This window comes from Nothobranchius furzeri, chromosome 4 (assembly GCF_043380555.1).
Source record: "Nothobranchius furzeri strain GRZ-AD chromosome 4, NfurGRZ-RIMD1, whole genome shotgun sequence".
NCBI lineage: Eukaryota > Metazoa > Chordata > Actinopteri > Cyprinodontiformes > Nothobranchiidae > Nothobranchius > Nothobranchius furzeri.
Genome location: NC_091744.1, coordinates 86,634,600 through 86,651,472, shown reverse-complemented (window position 1 = coordinate 86,651,472; position 16,873 = coordinate 86,634,600). Strand labels below are relative to the sequence as shown.

General features: G+C 39.8%; 2 protein-coding genes across 3 annotated transcripts; both read left to right on the top strand.

Moving 5' to 3' along the window:
• The first annotated feature begins 1,550 nt into the window (after nucleotides 1-1,550).
• rspry1 (ring finger and SPRY domain containing 1) lies at nucleotides 1,551-10,753 on the top strand. Its single transcript, XM_015965381.3, has 14 exons — nucleotides 1,551-2,120; nucleotides 2,863-2,915; nucleotides 4,314-4,426; nucleotides 4,736-4,862; nucleotides 5,019-5,077; nucleotides 5,447-5,513; nucleotides 7,559-7,690; nucleotides 7,824-7,939; nucleotides 8,040-8,183; nucleotides 8,268-8,379; nucleotides 8,548-8,650; nucleotides 8,739-8,891; nucleotides 10,232-10,336; nucleotides 10,436-10,753. The coding sequence occupies exons 1-14, from the start codon at nucleotides 1,720-1,722 to the stop codon at nucleotides 10,530-10,532; spliced, it is 1,782 nt and encodes a 593-aa protein (XP_015820867.3). The 5' UTR covers nucleotides 1,551-1,719; the 3' UTR covers nucleotides 10,533-10,753.
• Nucleotides 10,754-13,037: 2,284 nt separating this feature from the next.
• On the top strand, nucleotides 13,038-15,678 carry arl2bp (ADP-ribosylation factor-like 2 binding protein). Of its 2 annotated transcripts, XM_015965377.3 has the most exons (8): nucleotides 13,038-13,157; nucleotides 13,388-13,445; nucleotides 14,055-14,116; nucleotides 14,371-14,477; nucleotides 14,554-14,639; nucleotides 14,788-14,884; nucleotides 14,956-15,057; nucleotides 15,159-15,395. In XM_015965377.3, the coding sequence occupies exons 1-8, from the start codon at nucleotides 13,112-13,114 to the stop codon at nucleotides 15,252-15,254; spliced, it is 654 nt and encodes a 217-aa protein (XP_015820863.1). In that variant the 5' UTR covers nucleotides 13,038-13,111; the 3' UTR covers nucleotides 15,255-15,395. The 2 variants fall into 2 exon arrangements, with proteins under 2 accessions (XP_015820863.1, XP_015820865.1); XM_015965379.3 differs by lacking the exon at nucleotides 14,956-15,057 and having other exon boundaries at nucleotides 15,159-15,678.
• The last annotated feature ends 1,195 nt before the right edge of the window (nucleotides 15,679-16,873 follow it).

Sequence of the window (16,873 nt, the reverse complement as noted above, 5' to 3'; positions counted from 1 at the left end):
TCAAATGCAGTGAAGAGTTTTTAACCTGACAACAGCACAACACTGACAGTTTTAGGCAGAAAATTAAAATTTTAACTAAAATGCACTAAAGTGCTAAACTATTGACTACACGTGTCTGCAGCACGATTAGATGCACATTTATATAGTTAATCAGGGGAAAAAAGTTGATTTGGGGTGACTTGCTCTTTAACAATTTATGAGAAAAGTTTATTTGCAATTTTTAAGGCTATTTGACCTGACAGGCTCAAAGGGGCTCTTAAACTCAACAGATGAGAAAGTGCGTCAAACAATCAATAGAAAAAAATTGGGAGGAGAAACTGACTCCCTTTAAGTAATAAATATATAAATTCGAGTTTTTATTTGTTCTGGTATGACCAAATTGCTGTTTGTATGAAGAAGTGACAACAAAACAACAACTTAAAAAAAGTTCCATAAATCCCAAATCTTAAAATAAAAACATCTGTCCTTTTATGCTAAAAATCATATTTTAGTCATCCTCTCTCCTCCCCCTGTCTCGCCTCCACGCACAGCTGATGATGACCAACCTTTCAGCTGTCTAAGCTAAGGAACTTAGCAAGCGGCTAGCTTTGTAGCAGCGTCATTAAAACGTGCACGATGTGTTAACTATGTATCAGCCTCGTTATATCACAGCACGAGTGCGCTACAGAGTTTAGACGGGTTGTGTATATGTACCTTTGCACTTCACTTGTGTTTGAGCTCAGCGTTTACTTCGTTTCTACTCACTTGTTTTGTCTGAGCTAACAGCAAGTTAGCAACACAACAGCCCGGTTAGCTTCGTGTTAATATTAGCTTAAACAAGTATTACAGTAAAAATTAGCAGCGGTTAAATGTACCACAAGAGGAAGTATCGTAAGTATTATTTTACTTTAATACTAAATAATTGTTTGTTAGTGGTAGAAATGTGCATGTTTGGCAAACTTAGCTTTAACGATAACCACTACTATGCTTTATTGTGGGTGGCTAGTTTGCTAACTAGCTAACTCTTAAGCCATTTGTCAACACTAGTTGTGTCTTCATAATCAAAGCCAACATTAGTTTGATAAACTGACTAGTTTTTCATTGAAATTACCGATAAGGACCATTGTGGAAATAATTTATTTCAACAATTACAAGGAAATTTGTGGCAGGAAAAAACAAACAAAACAAACACAATCCAGTCATTGTAAGTAAAAGTAAACAATAAAACAGCCTGACGAGTTATTATTTTTAATCATTTGGTTCGCAATATTCATTGTAACGAGTTACTAGAGCTGTCAAAAATACAGTACCGATTAAAGTACTGTAATACGTAATTTTCCTTCCACTTCTGATGACAAATAAGAGCAAGCATAGTTTAATTTACCAATGGTGACTTTTACATCTGTTGATGCTTATCTGTGTATCATTTCAGCCAGTTTAATGGCGACAGACAAAGTGATTTGATGTTACTCTGATACATTTACAGCTAATTCAGGCAGCTTTCTGTTTTCTCTCCACAGCTGTGGGAGTTCTGGATGAGAACTCTGTCTAAATCCTGCTTTTATTAATGATGCTTGCAGCTTTCCTTTTTGCATCACCTGACTCGTACTGGTCCAGCAGACTCACCTGATTTTGCTACTCCCAAAACAAATCTGTGCTTGGAAACAGTATGATAATTTATAGTGATCCCACCCAGCCCACAGGGACAAAAATCCCCCCAAACCAAGCTCTCCAAATGATATGATAGTAGCTGCCTGGATTACTTTCTGTGCCTGCAGGAGCCTTGCACAGGTTCTGCACCTCTTCTCCTCAAACACCCTTCCTCCATCCTGGGAGACCCTTGCCAGTGTGGTCTGTGGCCCTGGAACAATGGGAAACAGTTGTGTGTGTCGAGAGGATAGTGACTTAGAGGACCATCATCATCATCATGGGTCATTGAGAGCAGCTCGAGGACAAGTCAGACGGGTTGATCACAGCACAGCTGTTCGTGTTGATACTGGAGAGCCTAGAAGCAGTCGGCCAAGAGACCCAGTCAGACCACCGCGCAGAGGTCGAGGGCCTCATGAGCCTAGACGGAAGAAGCAGAACGTGGATGGCCTGGTGCTGGACACTCTGGCTGTCATCAGGACACTTGTAGACAAGTAAGTCTAGAAATGCAGCATTTATGTTTGTGGACAGGTGCTTTTACTGAAGCAGTTAATCTGGTAACGATTGAAATCATGTAAAAAGTCAGTATTTAATTTCCGTTTAGTGACGAAATTGTGCAGTCAGACTTTTTAATGTGTGCTGGGTTTCAGTAGTTTAACTTCTTAGAAGGATGGATTATAAAAATAATCACAAATTACAACTGAACCATTGTTAAAGTTGTGGAACATCCTTTAGTGTTGAAATTTCTCTTTTGGTCTTATGACAATTATACAAAGTTTAGAAACCCTCAGGAACAGCATACACGTGTGTGTGTTAGGGTTAGGGCTGTGCTCGAGGTCTCACATAGACATTTATATTTTAATTGACACATTCAGTCACCGTTTAGCAACATTTTAGACTTGAGCTGTTTTTTGGATCTTCAGAAGCTACATCAGCTCCAACAGTAATCCACACAAATCTATCACTTCTGTAGACCTGCCTCAACCTTTTCACAGTCTCAGTACATATCTGTCTGTGAACGTGTCGAAACACATTACGGTGTGAATTACTTTATATTATTAGTCATTACAGTGGCTGTTTCCCAATTCAGTAAATCGTGGATCCATCCAGAGATCTCAGGGATTTTACTTCTGTTGCTTTTGCGAGTTTTTACTCAGAGAAATCACAACAATGTGCCTGAACATGAACCTAAAACAGATTCATTATAACCTGTTCCATCTCTGCTTTGTTATTCAGTGACCAAGAGCCTCCTTACTCAATGATCACCCTGCATGAAATGGCTGAGACGGGTAAGAAATAAATAAATGTATTTTCATATTAAACACATAAACTCACATTAGAAAGTTTCAGAAACGACCAAAAGGCTTCGTCAGTTCCAGGAAATCAAACAAACCTGTACCCTTTTGGGCTGAAGCTGCTTTTTGAGAATCACTGAGGAAGTTATTTTAATCAGATGTACAAAAAAAATCGTGTTTTCAGATCTTCACCATGTTTGTTTTCTAAGATTTCCCCTTTTATACTCGTGTTTTAATTCAGCGCGTCTCCTCAAAGGGCTCATCAACTCATTTTAATAACATGCTTTTGTATTATGCTCAGGAGAAACTACCTTTTTATTGATGTTACTTCAGACTTTTATTAGTTTAGGGTTTTGTAGAAATGTCACTTTGCGTTGCAGCTGGTACAGAATATCACTAACCAGATGCGTTTGGTTGATATTTATGATAAATATGTTTGCTTTTTGGACTTTAAACACCAGCATGCAGTAGTTTGAGCTTAATAATCTGTTCAACACTGCATCTGAGAAGTTTTTAAAAAGGCAAAATTTAAATATTCTGCCTAAAACTGTCAGTGTTGTGCCGTTGTCAGGTAAAAACTCTGCACTGCATTTGAATTTAAATCTGCCACCGCTATTGGCTAAGAGGTACCCTAGAATGTTAGCTGGTTCCATATGATGTCACAATGTCGTTGTGAGCCTGTGTGTGTGTGTATTTGTTAGCGGCTCCGCCCTCTCGGTCTGCTAGGCAACAGCATTTGTTGCATTTTTCAAACAGGAAGTGGGAGTGGAGCAATACTCTGGTAGGGGGTGACTTGCTCTTTAATAAATTATTCACCCGATGTTCGAATTTTCCTCTTTAAAATTGAATAGAGTTGACATTTTTAAAATCCACTTGTGTATTTGTAATGTAAATATATTTCTACCATCCTGACTGACAGTTTATCTCAGCCTGTGTGTGTTTTCTTTTGAATATGTTGCATGATGCCCTCCTGCTTCATGTGTTACTCAGGGTTGTTTGCAGCAGCAGCAGAAATCCTATTTGCGCTCCTTATGTTTTGCACAGATGGTGTTTGCTTGTAGGGCAGCAGCCAAGTACAGTATTGACTTGCAGATACTGAACCTTGAAGGTAGCCAAGCATCAAGTGAGCCAGCCAGCAGTCTCTCTGTTTTATGAGCTGCAGTGTTGCATTATTCATGAGCAGGTTGTCCTGCTGTAGAGGGAGCGGTAGAGCAACTTTACTTCATTCATAATCAAGGAAATGTTCATTTTAAGTGCTTTTACTGCATTTGAAATTATGTTGACCTAAATAATAAAAGTCTGTCATTATTCTTCATGCGACTTATAAATAATTGTATTTATGTGATTATCTTTAAGCACATTAGATGATTTTTCTATTATTATTTTTTTAAGATGATGGCTGGCTGGAGGTGGTCCAGTCTCTGATACGAGTGATTCCACTGGACGATCCTCTCGGTCCTGCAGTTATCACGCTTTTACTGGACGAGTGTCCTCTCCCTACCAAGGTCTGTCCTTAACTCTGGGCGTTATTGATCTCGTCTCTAATGCGTCTCTTGTTTTTGTCTTTAGTTGCAACATAAACCAGAAAATAAATGATTGTTCACAAACTAGTTGAGTTTTTTTGTGTGTGCTATATTTGTCTTAAACATCAATAATTAAATTTTACTTACAGATACTAAAGTAAACTGGAGAAATGCCAGACTTGATTAGCTTACTTCACAGCTGTTTCTTCCTCACTGGTTACTGGGTCGACTCGCTGACGTGTTTAGTACAAATGGCCATGATTAGAGTAAATTTTTAGATTTTCTCTGCAGGATGCCCTCCAGAAACTTTCTGACATGTTGAATTTGAGCGCGGCTGTTGCACGACAGGACGCTCTCAGCCCCGCTAAACACAGAAACACCACAGCTGTCCTGGGATGCCTTGCAGAGAAACTGGCTGGTATGACTCACGTTTATGGTGTCAGAGATACAATTAGGTGATAAATAATGGGTAGATTTACCTGAGATTAGCTTTGTGATGCTGTAATTTAATAATCCGTAACCTCTTCAGATAAAAATGTTTTTTTTTGTCTTTAATGTTTGTTATTCTTTGTAGGACCAGCCAGTATCGGACTGTTAAGTCCTGGATCCCTTGAGTACCTTCTAGAGAGCTTGGTGAGCATCGCTGTTGCTTGGCATTTATAAGTGGGATTTATTGCATAAATCACACTGTTGCATGTGGAGTTTTTAAGACTTGTGATTGCTTCAGTAAAGCTGCAGGTACTCTGAATGGGTAGGAGCCTGCCTGCATGTGTTAGTGCTGTTTGTGAGCTTCAGCGTTACTATGCATGCACCATGGGCAATTATGTGTGATTATGTCAGAGTTGGGCTAAAAAAACCTGACAAATAAGAAGAAAGACTTGATTTTCTAAGAGCTTCTATTTCTCAGTGCTGAAATGAAAACTTCATGTTTTCATAAAAGATGTTTTTGTCAAGCTGAATGTCATTTATTTATAGTGTATTTCTGTGAATTTTGTTCTCTAGAGTGCAGAGTCCCACCCTACTGTCATGCTGTTTGCTCTCATCGCCCTGGAGAAGTTCTCCCAGACCAGTAGGTTCACTGCCTGGATCTCAGAGGCTCCTCAGAGTTAAAGCTGCTGTTTTAAATGCAAACACGGTCAGGGAACACGCACCCCTCCCCTCGGGTATCTTCCCTGAGACCCTTTTGCCAGAGGAAACGAGATGGTGCTAAACACCAGTCACTGTTTTCTACGTCCAAACTTCTTTGTTGTCTGTGAAATGAAATGGTGTTTTTCTTTTTGGGACTCTGGTAGTTTGTCCTAAAGCTGAAGTGGTAGCAGCCGGCTGTTTCTCCTTCTCTGATGTTATTGAGCGGTAGGGCTGCAACTAACGACTATTTTAATAGTCGACTAGTCACCGACTATTGAATCGATTAGTCGACTAATCAGATAATTATTACATTTTTCTTAAATTTAGCATGAGATTTGCTTTAATTATGTGAAAAATGATAATGAACACAAGAAAGATGGGTACTTCAATGGAAAATGCATATTTTATTGAACTTTGCTGCTGATGGGCAAATTCATACTAAAGTAAATAAAAATGTCTAACACCAAGTAGGCACAGTGCCCAGTCAGACGTAAATGCATAAATAAAATTAAAATACTTTTGTCAGGCACAGTCGGGCGTAACATTAAATCTATAATAAAAAATGAAAATACGTTTAAAAAATGTACATCCAAAACAAAACGTGTTGGCTTTCCTGTTATTTAAATCCTACCGAGGCGAGTCGGACTCTGTTTCATTCAACTGTCCGACGTGCTTTCTCTTTAAAGAGCAAGTCACCCCCTACAAGAAACTTGCTTCACTCCCACTTCCTGTTTGAAAAATGCAACAAATGCTGTTTCCTGGCAGACCGAGAGGGCGGAGCCACTAACAAATACACACACACACACGCAGACTCACAACGACATTGTGATGACATAATGTATCAGCTGACATCATAGTGTACCTGTTAGCCAATAGCGGTAGCAGATCCAAATTCAAATACAGTGCAGAGTTTTTCCCTGACGACGGCACAACGCCAACAGTTTTAGGTAGAATATTTTAATTTGAACTAAGACGCACTGAAGTGCCAAATTATTAAGTACACGTGTCTACAGCACAATTAGACACTCGTTTATATAGTTTATCAGCAAAAAAAAGTTGATTTGGGGGTGACTTGCTCTTTAAGTGTTCGTGCTGCCGTGATACGCGACGGCTGCTTTGAAAACAATGCAGGTCATCTTTTTATTCGCCGAATCCCGGCTAGAGTGCTCCCAAACTTTAGTTGTTTTGGTACGCGTAGCTGCGGTGTCGGACGCCGCCATTTCTGTTAGCTGGTGCTCAGCAGGGAAGCTATTGCGCATGTGCGACTCTCGGCAGAGATTGTAATGAAGCGAGCTGCCTCACTCGGTCGGAAAAAACACGTCCGGCGACGTCGACAATGAAATTCATCGTCGACTATTTCTATTGTCGATATTTGTCGACAAATCGTTGCAGCCCTGTTGAGCGGAGAACCTCTCACACCGGTGGTGGTCTGTTGCTAAATACGTGCGTGTGTGATGAGTGGAGGACCCGGGTAAGTGTGGCGAGACAGACAACCGGATGGTCCAATGGCTGCTTTTGATCCGAGCCGTGTTATTGGTGTTTTTTAGACCAATCTGAGAGAACCACTTTACAAATTTTTACATTTTATTTATCTCCACAATATATTCATAACTATAAAATGTTAGAACATTGTTAAGATGCATGAAAACATGTTTTACGGTCTTTTGTTTTCCAAATTTGCTTTTGCAGCTTTAATATTGATTTGACTGAAAACAAAAACATTACTATTAATAAAAATCTTGTGACCCTGAGTATTGCTAATACACCATTACCTATTAGCATTCTTATTTATTTTTTTTACAGCTTTGAACATTAAATGAGGCCTTCTTTTTCCTTTATGACTGAATATTTGCTGCTTTAAAGCTGCTAACTGCTAAACGTCCGTGCTGCAAATCCCACGTCTCTTACGTGATACGTAGCTAACGCTGCTTTTTGGTTTGATAGGTTGAATTTTTCCAGCTAACCTGTGAATCTTCTGGCTTTCAGGTGAGAACAAACTGACCGTGTCTGAGTCTTCTATCAGTAATCGACTCGCTGTACTGGAGTCATGGGCCGACCATCCGGACTACTTGAAGAGGCAGGTGGGATTTTGTTCCCAGTGGAGCCTCGACAACCTGTGTGAGTAGATCTTAATGTTCAGACCTTCTGTCGCCGTGCAGGCGAGACAAACGGGACCTGAATAATTAGATGAGTTGCCTCTCTTGAGTCCAGACGGCAGAGTGATGTCACATTTCTGCTGCTCTTTATGCAGTCCTAAAAGAAGGTCGTCAGTTCACTTACGAGAAGGTCAACCTCACCAACATCAACGCCATGCTCAACAGTAATGATGTCAGCGAGTACCTCAAGATTTCTCCTACTGGATTAGAGGTGTGTGTCTGTCTGCGTTCATCTGTTAAATGGTTTGAAATAAAAAAATCAATATTTTAAGGACGAGGATGGATTACCTTTATCTTTGCTCCTGCTTCAGGCACGATGTGACGCCTCATCGTTTGAGAGCGTGCGTTGTACTTTCTGTGTGGATTTGGGCGTTTGGTACTACGAGGTGACGGTTATCACATCAGGAGTGATGCAGATCGGATGGGCCACCAAAGACAGCAAGTTTCTGAACCACGTACTTCCTGTTCTTCCCTCAAAGCTTTTTCTACCGCTCTCATTGGATTGCCTAAAGGTTTTATTTATCTTCTCAATTCTTTAGGAGGGCTACGGGATAGGAGATGATGAATACTCGTGTGCATACGATGGCTGCAGGCAGCTCATCTGGTACAACGCTCGTAGTAAACCTCATTCTCACCCCTGCTGGAAGGAGGGTATGTACTGCTAACGGTGTAAATTACAAGGTGTCCTTTTTAGCAGAGTCACTGACCCTAAACAGCAAACTGAAAGGTTTAAATGCATATTTGTTGGACTCTGACTCACGCATGCAGAGTTAAAATTCGACTGATGTCCTGCTTTATTCTGCTGTGTGTCCGTTTTAGGCGATGCCATCGGCTTCTTGTTGGACCTGAACAAAAAGCAGATGATATTTTATCTTAATGGACATCAGCTTCCACCAGAGAAACAAGTTTTCTCATCGGCTACGTAGGTTTCCTGTCACGTTCTCCCCTCATGCTTCTCTCTCTCGTTCCTCCGTGTTCTAAAAATAAACCCCTTTGTCTTTTTCTCTCAGGTCTGGTTTCTTTGCTGCAGCCAGCTTCATGTCCTATCAGCAGTGTGAATTTAACTTTGGGGCCAAGCCTTTTCGTCACCCTCCCTCTGTCAAGTTTAGCACCTTCAACGACTTTGCCTCGCTGCTGCCCAGTGAAAAGATCATCCTTCCCAGGTAGAAACACCTGGGTGGGCCTTCATGCAGCTGACGTTGCACCATACGTGTTTGGAAAGGTGGTGTGTAAGCCTCTGCGTTACCTAACCGTCGTTGGAAGACCGACCGTGTTCAGTGCGTAGGTTTGGCAGGAAAACCGCATGACTCATCACTTGGGATTGAGCCAGTGCACTAGAAACATATTTCCTGTTTATATTAAATTTAAAGAGCAAGTCACCCCCTACCAGAGTGTTACTCCACTCCCACTTCCTGTTTGAAAAATGCAGCAAAGGCTGTAGCCTAGCAGACCGAGAGGGCGGAGCCGCTCACAAATGCACACACTCAACATTGTGACATCATAATGTACCATCTAACATCATCGTGTACCTCTTAGCCAATAGCGATGGCAGATTTAAATTCAACTGCAGTGCAGAGTTTTTACCTGGAGAGTGACAGTTTTAGGCAGAAAATTTTAATTTGAACTAAGATGCACTAAAGTGCAAAACTATAGTCTACACGTGTCTGCAGCACCATCAGACACGCATTTATATAGTTTATCAGCAAAAACAACACTGATTTGGAGTGACTTGCACTTTAAGAAAATTCAAATATCCCCTCATGCAACTTATCTTCAACATGCATTTATTATATTAAATCCTCCTCCTCCACACATCTGTTATAATCACGTTTGTGTGGTTTCGTGCCATTTTACACTAAAAACAACCGGCGTCCTCGTGAAGATGTTCTAGAAAATCACTTCAATTCAATTCAAGTTTATTTATAAAGCGCCAAATCACGACAAGAGTCGTCTCAAGGCACTTCACATAATAAACATTCCAATTCACAGTTCATTAAGCCAATCAGAAATAATGTTTCCTATATAAGGAACCCAGCAAATTGCATCAAGTCACTGACTAGTGTCAGTGACTTTACAGCAATCCTCATACTAAGCAAGCATGCAGCGACAGTGGAGAGGAAAACTCCCTTTTAACAGGAAGAAACCTCCAGAGAATCCTGGCTCAGTATAAGCAGCCATCCTCCACGACTCACTGGGGATCGAGAAGACAGAGCAGACACGCACACGCACACACACACACTTAAGCCAACTCTGACAGTGGAGCGCCCGGACTTTGATCCTCATAGCAGATCCGAACCAAAACCAGTTCAAAGGTGTGTGCCAAACCTGTCTGGAGGTTTCTTCTTACAGAAAAGCTTTAACTGTTCCATATTCGCCCCGAGGCAGGAGAAGCTGACTAAACTTAAATATCTGTGTAGCTAAAATGTTGACTCCGCATCTGCATCTGTTGAGGTTTTGTGTTCTTGAACGCTGTTTTGGAAACGCCGGGTGTTTTGTTTTCCAGACACCGGCGTCTGGCCTTACTGAAGCAGGTCAGCATTCGAGACAACTGCTGCACGCTGTGTTGTGACGTAATCGCTGACACCGAGCTGCGGCCTTGTGGACACGGGTACGTGTGCGCCTGCTGAGATCAATATTCACTTAAACAAGGTGCTCCACATTGATTTTCTGTGAAAAAATATTTTGTGTCATATCTGTTTTATTCCAGTGGGATGTGTATGGAGTGTGCCTTACAGTTAGAGACGTGTCCCTTGTGCCGCCAAGACATCCAGACTCGCGTCAGACTCATTGCACATGTCTCCTGACACACTTCCTGCCCTTCCTTCTGTAAGGAAACACTCACAAGGCCTACGATTTCCTTCTCTTCTGATTCTCGCTCCACAAAGACGACTGTTGGAAAGGCGCCACTGTTGTGCTTTGATGGTGACAGAAGGGCACGTTTTAGCCGGAGGAGGCAAGAAGGAAGGAGTTGAGAGAGGAATTGCAGGAGATGAGAGGCGAGGGAATCAAACCGCAGCTGGACTATCCCAGAAGCTTTTCTTTTATGGCCTAAATCTCCCGTCTTGTATCCTGACAGTTCAACACAGAAGCTGCACCAGGAAACTGTTTACTAACGGAGTGCTTTTCACACAAGAGATGCAACAGGAGCAGAGACGTGATAACTTGGTTACAGGAGCGTCTTGTTTGTGTAAAGTCAACTAGAAACATTCTCTGAGATCTGCAGATCTCATTTGACGCGCTTTCAGTCCAGAGGCTACTCCTATTTAATCGCATCGACATAATGCACGCGTCTGCAGTTTTAAAGGCTGGGCAGCAGAAAACGGCACAGCCTGTAGTACAATATTCAGCCTGAGGTACAGATCAGTTTCAGATGTCTGCTTTTCTTTTCTTTTGTCTGTAGTTTTGTGAATTACTGTAACTCAAGGTAGCATTCCCATTCTCTGGTTTTGCAGAGCTAATCAGACGGGTTTACTTTATGGATTGATTGACATCCAAGCTGCTGGTTTTTTTCATTGGAAAATCTAATTTAGCATAAATAAATCAGATTTAGCTCAGTTGTTTAAAAGTAATCAGCTGTCTTACATGGATGATGTTGTTGTCGTGATTCATGAAAAACAATCAGTGAAGAAAAATAACCTTTTTCAACCTGCAGCTAAAATTCTCTTCTTTGCTCTCATGCTGATCTTTCCTCAGCCACCATCATTTATGAAGCAAAAAGAAAATAAAATTGACCAAAACTTAACGTCTGACTGCAAAAAGCTGCTCTCTTTTAAACTATAAAGTCTATAAATGAACTGAATTTATTTGCTTGCAACAATCTTGAAGTTAATGCCAAGGGTCGCGTAACAGTTTGTCCTGATTTTTGTTCTTGATGACAGACTCGTGTTCGTGTTTGTGCTTCAGTGTGGGATATAATCGTTCTCTAAAGACTCAAACATTTCTGAGGCGTATATAAAATTTTGGAGATGTTTTTCTATCACAATCACCTTACCCAGCTCTTCTGTTACTGGGAATCTGAAAACTGTTGCACACATGTTGAGTTCTTAAATGCAAGAGTCCATGATCTTTGTTTTTTTGGCCACACGGCCCAAAATCTGTTTTCTCTGAAATGTTTCTGAGTGACTCTTGCTCTTTTCTGATTTGTCCTGCTCCTCGTGTCTCCAGCCTCGTCTTGTTCATTTTTGTGAAATCTTTACTTGAAACATCTCTTGATTTACAAAATAGTTTGAAACGGGTGACAAAATTAATGTAAAAGAGAATGTGATTCAGGAGAAATGATTGTTCAACTAAAAAACACCACTGAATGGCATTTCAAATTAAAACACTGAAGAATTTTAGAATATTAATTATGGAAAAGATCATCCATAGGCCAAAAAGCATAAATAGAATTTGTAAATTCATTTAAGATTATGCTCGAGTACGTTCTGAAATATTATGAATCTCGGTATGTTAGGAGTCTGGTCAGCGTGTCACATTGTTCCTGGAGCACCTTCCTCATGGAGGTGAGAGAAAAGTTGTATCTGTGGTTGGATATGAAGTTCAGGATTGTAAAGGATTACTTGTGAGTTGTATTTAAAACATTTATATAGGAATTATGTCCTGGAGTTCCCAAAGATGTGATTTATAAAATAATTGTTTCTTGGTTTGTGATATTTGAAATAAATGTATGTCGATGTAAATTACACATTTGTCTTCAGGTGCAGGTGTAGTGTTTTTTTTTTAAATAATCATAAATGTTTGAGGAGGGGAAATGTAATTCTAATGAAAACTAGCAAATAGACCGATTTTCTCATCTAAATCTTGTGTGCATCCATTTTCTGCAGCAACATGACACTAATAAGAAATCTGAGCTGTCTAACTCTGACTTTTTATAGACATTAGAGTGGACAAGTTAGCTATTAAATAATCCTATACACATTTTACCACCATATCCACACCAGAATTAACTGAATCAGTTGATAATATAGTGATCAGTTTGTTTAATAATATTCTAATCATGAAAAAACTGACATAGGTACATTTTTAGTTTGAAAATAGTGGCCTCTGTTTCAAAAATTAATACATAAAATGAAACCTACAATTCTAATTATTTTGTTATCTTAAGTAATGAACTTCAGCTTAATGGTTATCGTTTTCAAAGCATTTCCAATATTTGATTATTTTATTTTAAAGTATTTTAAATACTCTAAAAGTGTGTGAAGTCCTACTAGTCTTAACATTATAAATGTAAGATATATCGCCCAATAACAAGAAAAAAGAAACGTGTGTGTTTTTGAAAGTTTGTTTACAATCCTATGTAGGAACTAAAGCCCAGAGTTATGTTTTACCGGACGTTTCCTAAAGACGGACCCGCAGACCCTGTTTCCTTGGCAACTACATTACGATGGCGACTTGGGGTAAATTGAATAAAATGGACGTCTGTGAGCTCGGTAAGTGAACAGAATGTATTTAATAGTTGATTTGGATCTAAAGTTGAGATAGATAGTATTTATAAAATTAAAATGAGATGTTTCATTGCTGTATTTTCATTTTAGCAGCGTTTCATGCTATGTTATTAGCATCATAGCGTCTAAAAGTTTGATGTTTTTATTTAGCATGTATGCTACAGCTGTTTTATCACCACAACAAAATAATGACGCGACTTCACTTCACTGCCCAGGTGACAATAGCTGTGGAGAAGAAATAGAGACGGGGGAAGAAATAATCGCTGTGTCCAGGTGAGTTGAACCCCCCATGGGCCAAGTTTAGGCCAAGTTCCTGCAGGATAAAACATCTTAATTCAGGGAGTATTTGATTTGTAAACCCGTCCACTACTCTATCGCTTTGTTGGGTTTGAATGAAGCATACTGCAAACCTCTTGGTCTAATCAGGATTTACATAAATGAAGAAATCCAATGGAATTTATTTTTCCAAGGATTTATTTAATGCCATGATGGAAGGAAGAGCATGAATCCAGTAGCTTCTCAGAATCTTTCTAGTTGTATTTTTTCAGGCCGGAGCAAGGTAAACAGGGTGAAGCAGAAGTAGACTCAAGATCTTTCTAGTATCACATTTGTCAGACATGTTAACATCAGTTCCTTTGTTGTTTGTTTATGAATCATGTCCTGGCTCAGAATCAGAATCAGATGCACACTCCAAAGCAGAGTGACATGTTTAGATATTACCAATTTCCTTAAACGTATTCATGAAAATCTTCAACATGAACTGAAGCATTTAGGTGAATTAGCACCCCACGATGTTATATAGGACTGTTTTGTAGCTTTTTGGGAGACACGTGTGTGTGTGTGTGTGTGTGTGTGTGTGTGTGTGTGTCCTTTTCTTTTTAGCTCTTCATCTGCAGAAAAAGTCTTTGATTCCATCACTGGCTGCTTACAGGACATCATCATCAGTAAGAATGTCAAAAATCTTTTTTTTTTTTCATTTTGAAAGTGAATAAATGCAGCCACACATGTGTTGAGAATACTTTTCAGTGATTTGAAAAGAACAACAGCTCTGTGAGATGGAATTAACTAAAATTAATTGTCAGTATTCAAAAGAATATATCACTAAAATCCTAAGAGAGAAAAATGAGGTTGTAAGTTATAGAAATCTCAGGTGTGTACATTTGCAAAATTCTCCTTGTTTAATATTCTTTTCCTTTAGCGGAGGAGTTTGAGCACCTTGAGACGAGTTTCTTGGAGAAACACTATCTGGAGTTTGACGACTCTGATGAGAACAAGCTCAGCTACACACCGATCTTTAATGAATACGTGAGTAGCCCGACCTCTGGTGATGCTTCAGTTTCCGATCCACACTCTGCTGCTGATGTTTGTGCGTGGTGTGCAGGTCAACATGTTGGAGAAGCACCTGGAGCAGCAGCTGGTTGCACAGATTCCTGACTTCAACTTTAACACCTTCATAGAGCTTTTCATGTAAGCTGTAACATCTCAACCCTATCAGCTACATGATGGTGAAACAGCTAAATGGGTGAACACAAGCGTTTCACCTGTTGCTGATAAGTTCCTGTTTTCTAATGACCACTAGGGGGCACACATTCACAGACTTCTCCTTTCTTTGCAGGCAGAACAAAGAGGAAGGGCCGTTGGACATCTATACCATATTGTTGACATTCACAGAATTCACGGCCTTCAAGGAGAAGATTCTCGAGTACAGAGCTGTGAGTAGTTTGCAAAGAAGACATTTAAAGCAAGGATTTCCTTTTTTTGTTTCATCCTGGCACATTTATAGCAGTGGCCGTGCTCCGTGGGTTTATCGGTGCTAAGCACATACAGATGTGGTGCACCTCTGTTCAAAGAGAAGGGCCACTCAGATCATCTGAAAAGGACAAAAGTAATAATAAATACAAAATCTATGTATTCATAAAATCCGATATCGCCTTTTAAAAGTATGAAAAAGTATCGTGTGCTAACTTCGTAATTCTGTGCTTTTAGAAAAAGGAGGGCAGACTTCTGGATTCGAGTCAGGATCTGGTGGTGAAATGTCTTTCTGCGGTCTCCACACAACCCCCCCCCTCACAATCACCGTGATGCTCTCCATTTGCCTCCTCACTCATCTGTGTCCATGAGCCTTCAGGGTGTCATCTTCAGGATGCGCTCCTCAAACGTTGCTGACTACAGCTTAGTCCTCATTTTACTGGTGAAGATAAAACATCCTTTGAGTTGTTTCTTATTTTTTATGTTGGAATTTGAAAGCGAGAGTCCTAATTTTGACCTACCCGTGTTTTGTTGTTGAAGCCTTTATTTGGTAGCAGATAATTCCTTCTGCTGGAAATGAATGGTTGTGAAAGTGATGTTTGCTGTATAGTTTTTATGTGAAATTAGTGGATATTCAGCACGTTTTTGTGTATGTTAACGTTGAAGTTTCATTTTAAATGTGTATTTATGCCACCAGAAACATTGCTTTTGTGTTTGTGAACTGATCTTTTGTAATTAAACACTTGAAATCATTAAATTCAAACCTTTATGTTTTATTAATGATCCAACAAATCACGAATATCCAAATTTTTTGTACACAGAGCTTTTTCTTGTCTTGTCTTTTTTAAATAAAAAGGCACATTACAGTACAAGAGAAGGAAAACAAACACATGGAGCCGTGTTGAAACTGTGAGGTTATGTTTGTCTTTCAGATTCAGCTTAAGGATGTAAAAAATACCTTCAGCTTCTTGCAACATTAGATGTGAACGCTATTTTTATCCATTGTCCCGTGGCCACCAGGGTGCACTTTTATCTCCGGGATAATTTAGCAGGTTTCTTGTCTGCATGCTTGTTTTTTTTTTTAGTAAATCTAAACTCACTGTTGCTGGGATACATCCCGGAGAAAACTGAACGAATAAAACAATTCTTTAATTGTAACAATGGCTTTGAAAACTTTATAATTTCCTGTAAAAGAAAAATAAACACATTTTTAGATGGACAGGATAGAAGTAAGTTTTAAAGGTGTGGAACACTGAAAAAACACTTTTAATGATATTTCTGATTCTTATGGGTCTCTTGAGTGTTTCATGCAGGCTGAACATGAAAATAGTCTCCTACACCTGTCTCCTGCATTAGCTTCTGATAGAAAACAGACGGTGAAACTCTAGGATTAGAAAAGTCTGACAGATCTACGTCACACTGTCACTAACATTCATGGACTGGCCAAACTTCATTCACGACGGGGAAGGCTGTTGTTGGTTTAACGTCCGGGAAACAGCAGAGAACGTCTCGGCTAGTAAAAGCTAACCGATAGCATTAGCAACTCCACCACACAGCAGAACCCCTCCAGGCTTATGTTGATTGTGGAGATAAAACCTTAACGTTGCAGAGCAAACAGGTCGGTGGTAGAGTCACGTTGCTGTTAGCCAATCAGAGGAGAGTTGTCCAAACATCAGGAAATCCTGGTGCATTCAGCTCTCCTCGAATGAGGCTCACTTCTAATTCCTAAAGCAAGCGCACTTGAACGTTTTCCACCAGAGCACACCTGCAGTTGTATCAAACGAGTGTCCCGCACCTTTAAGCTAAAGTCTGGTAAATTGTGGATTCACATATTTTTTCTTTTCAAAAGGAACAAAAACAAGATTCAATCATTTAAATAGAACATTTACATCCTAATTAGGGTGAAAAATCTAATTATTTTTGTAGTTTAATCAAGGTTTCCTTGTGGGACC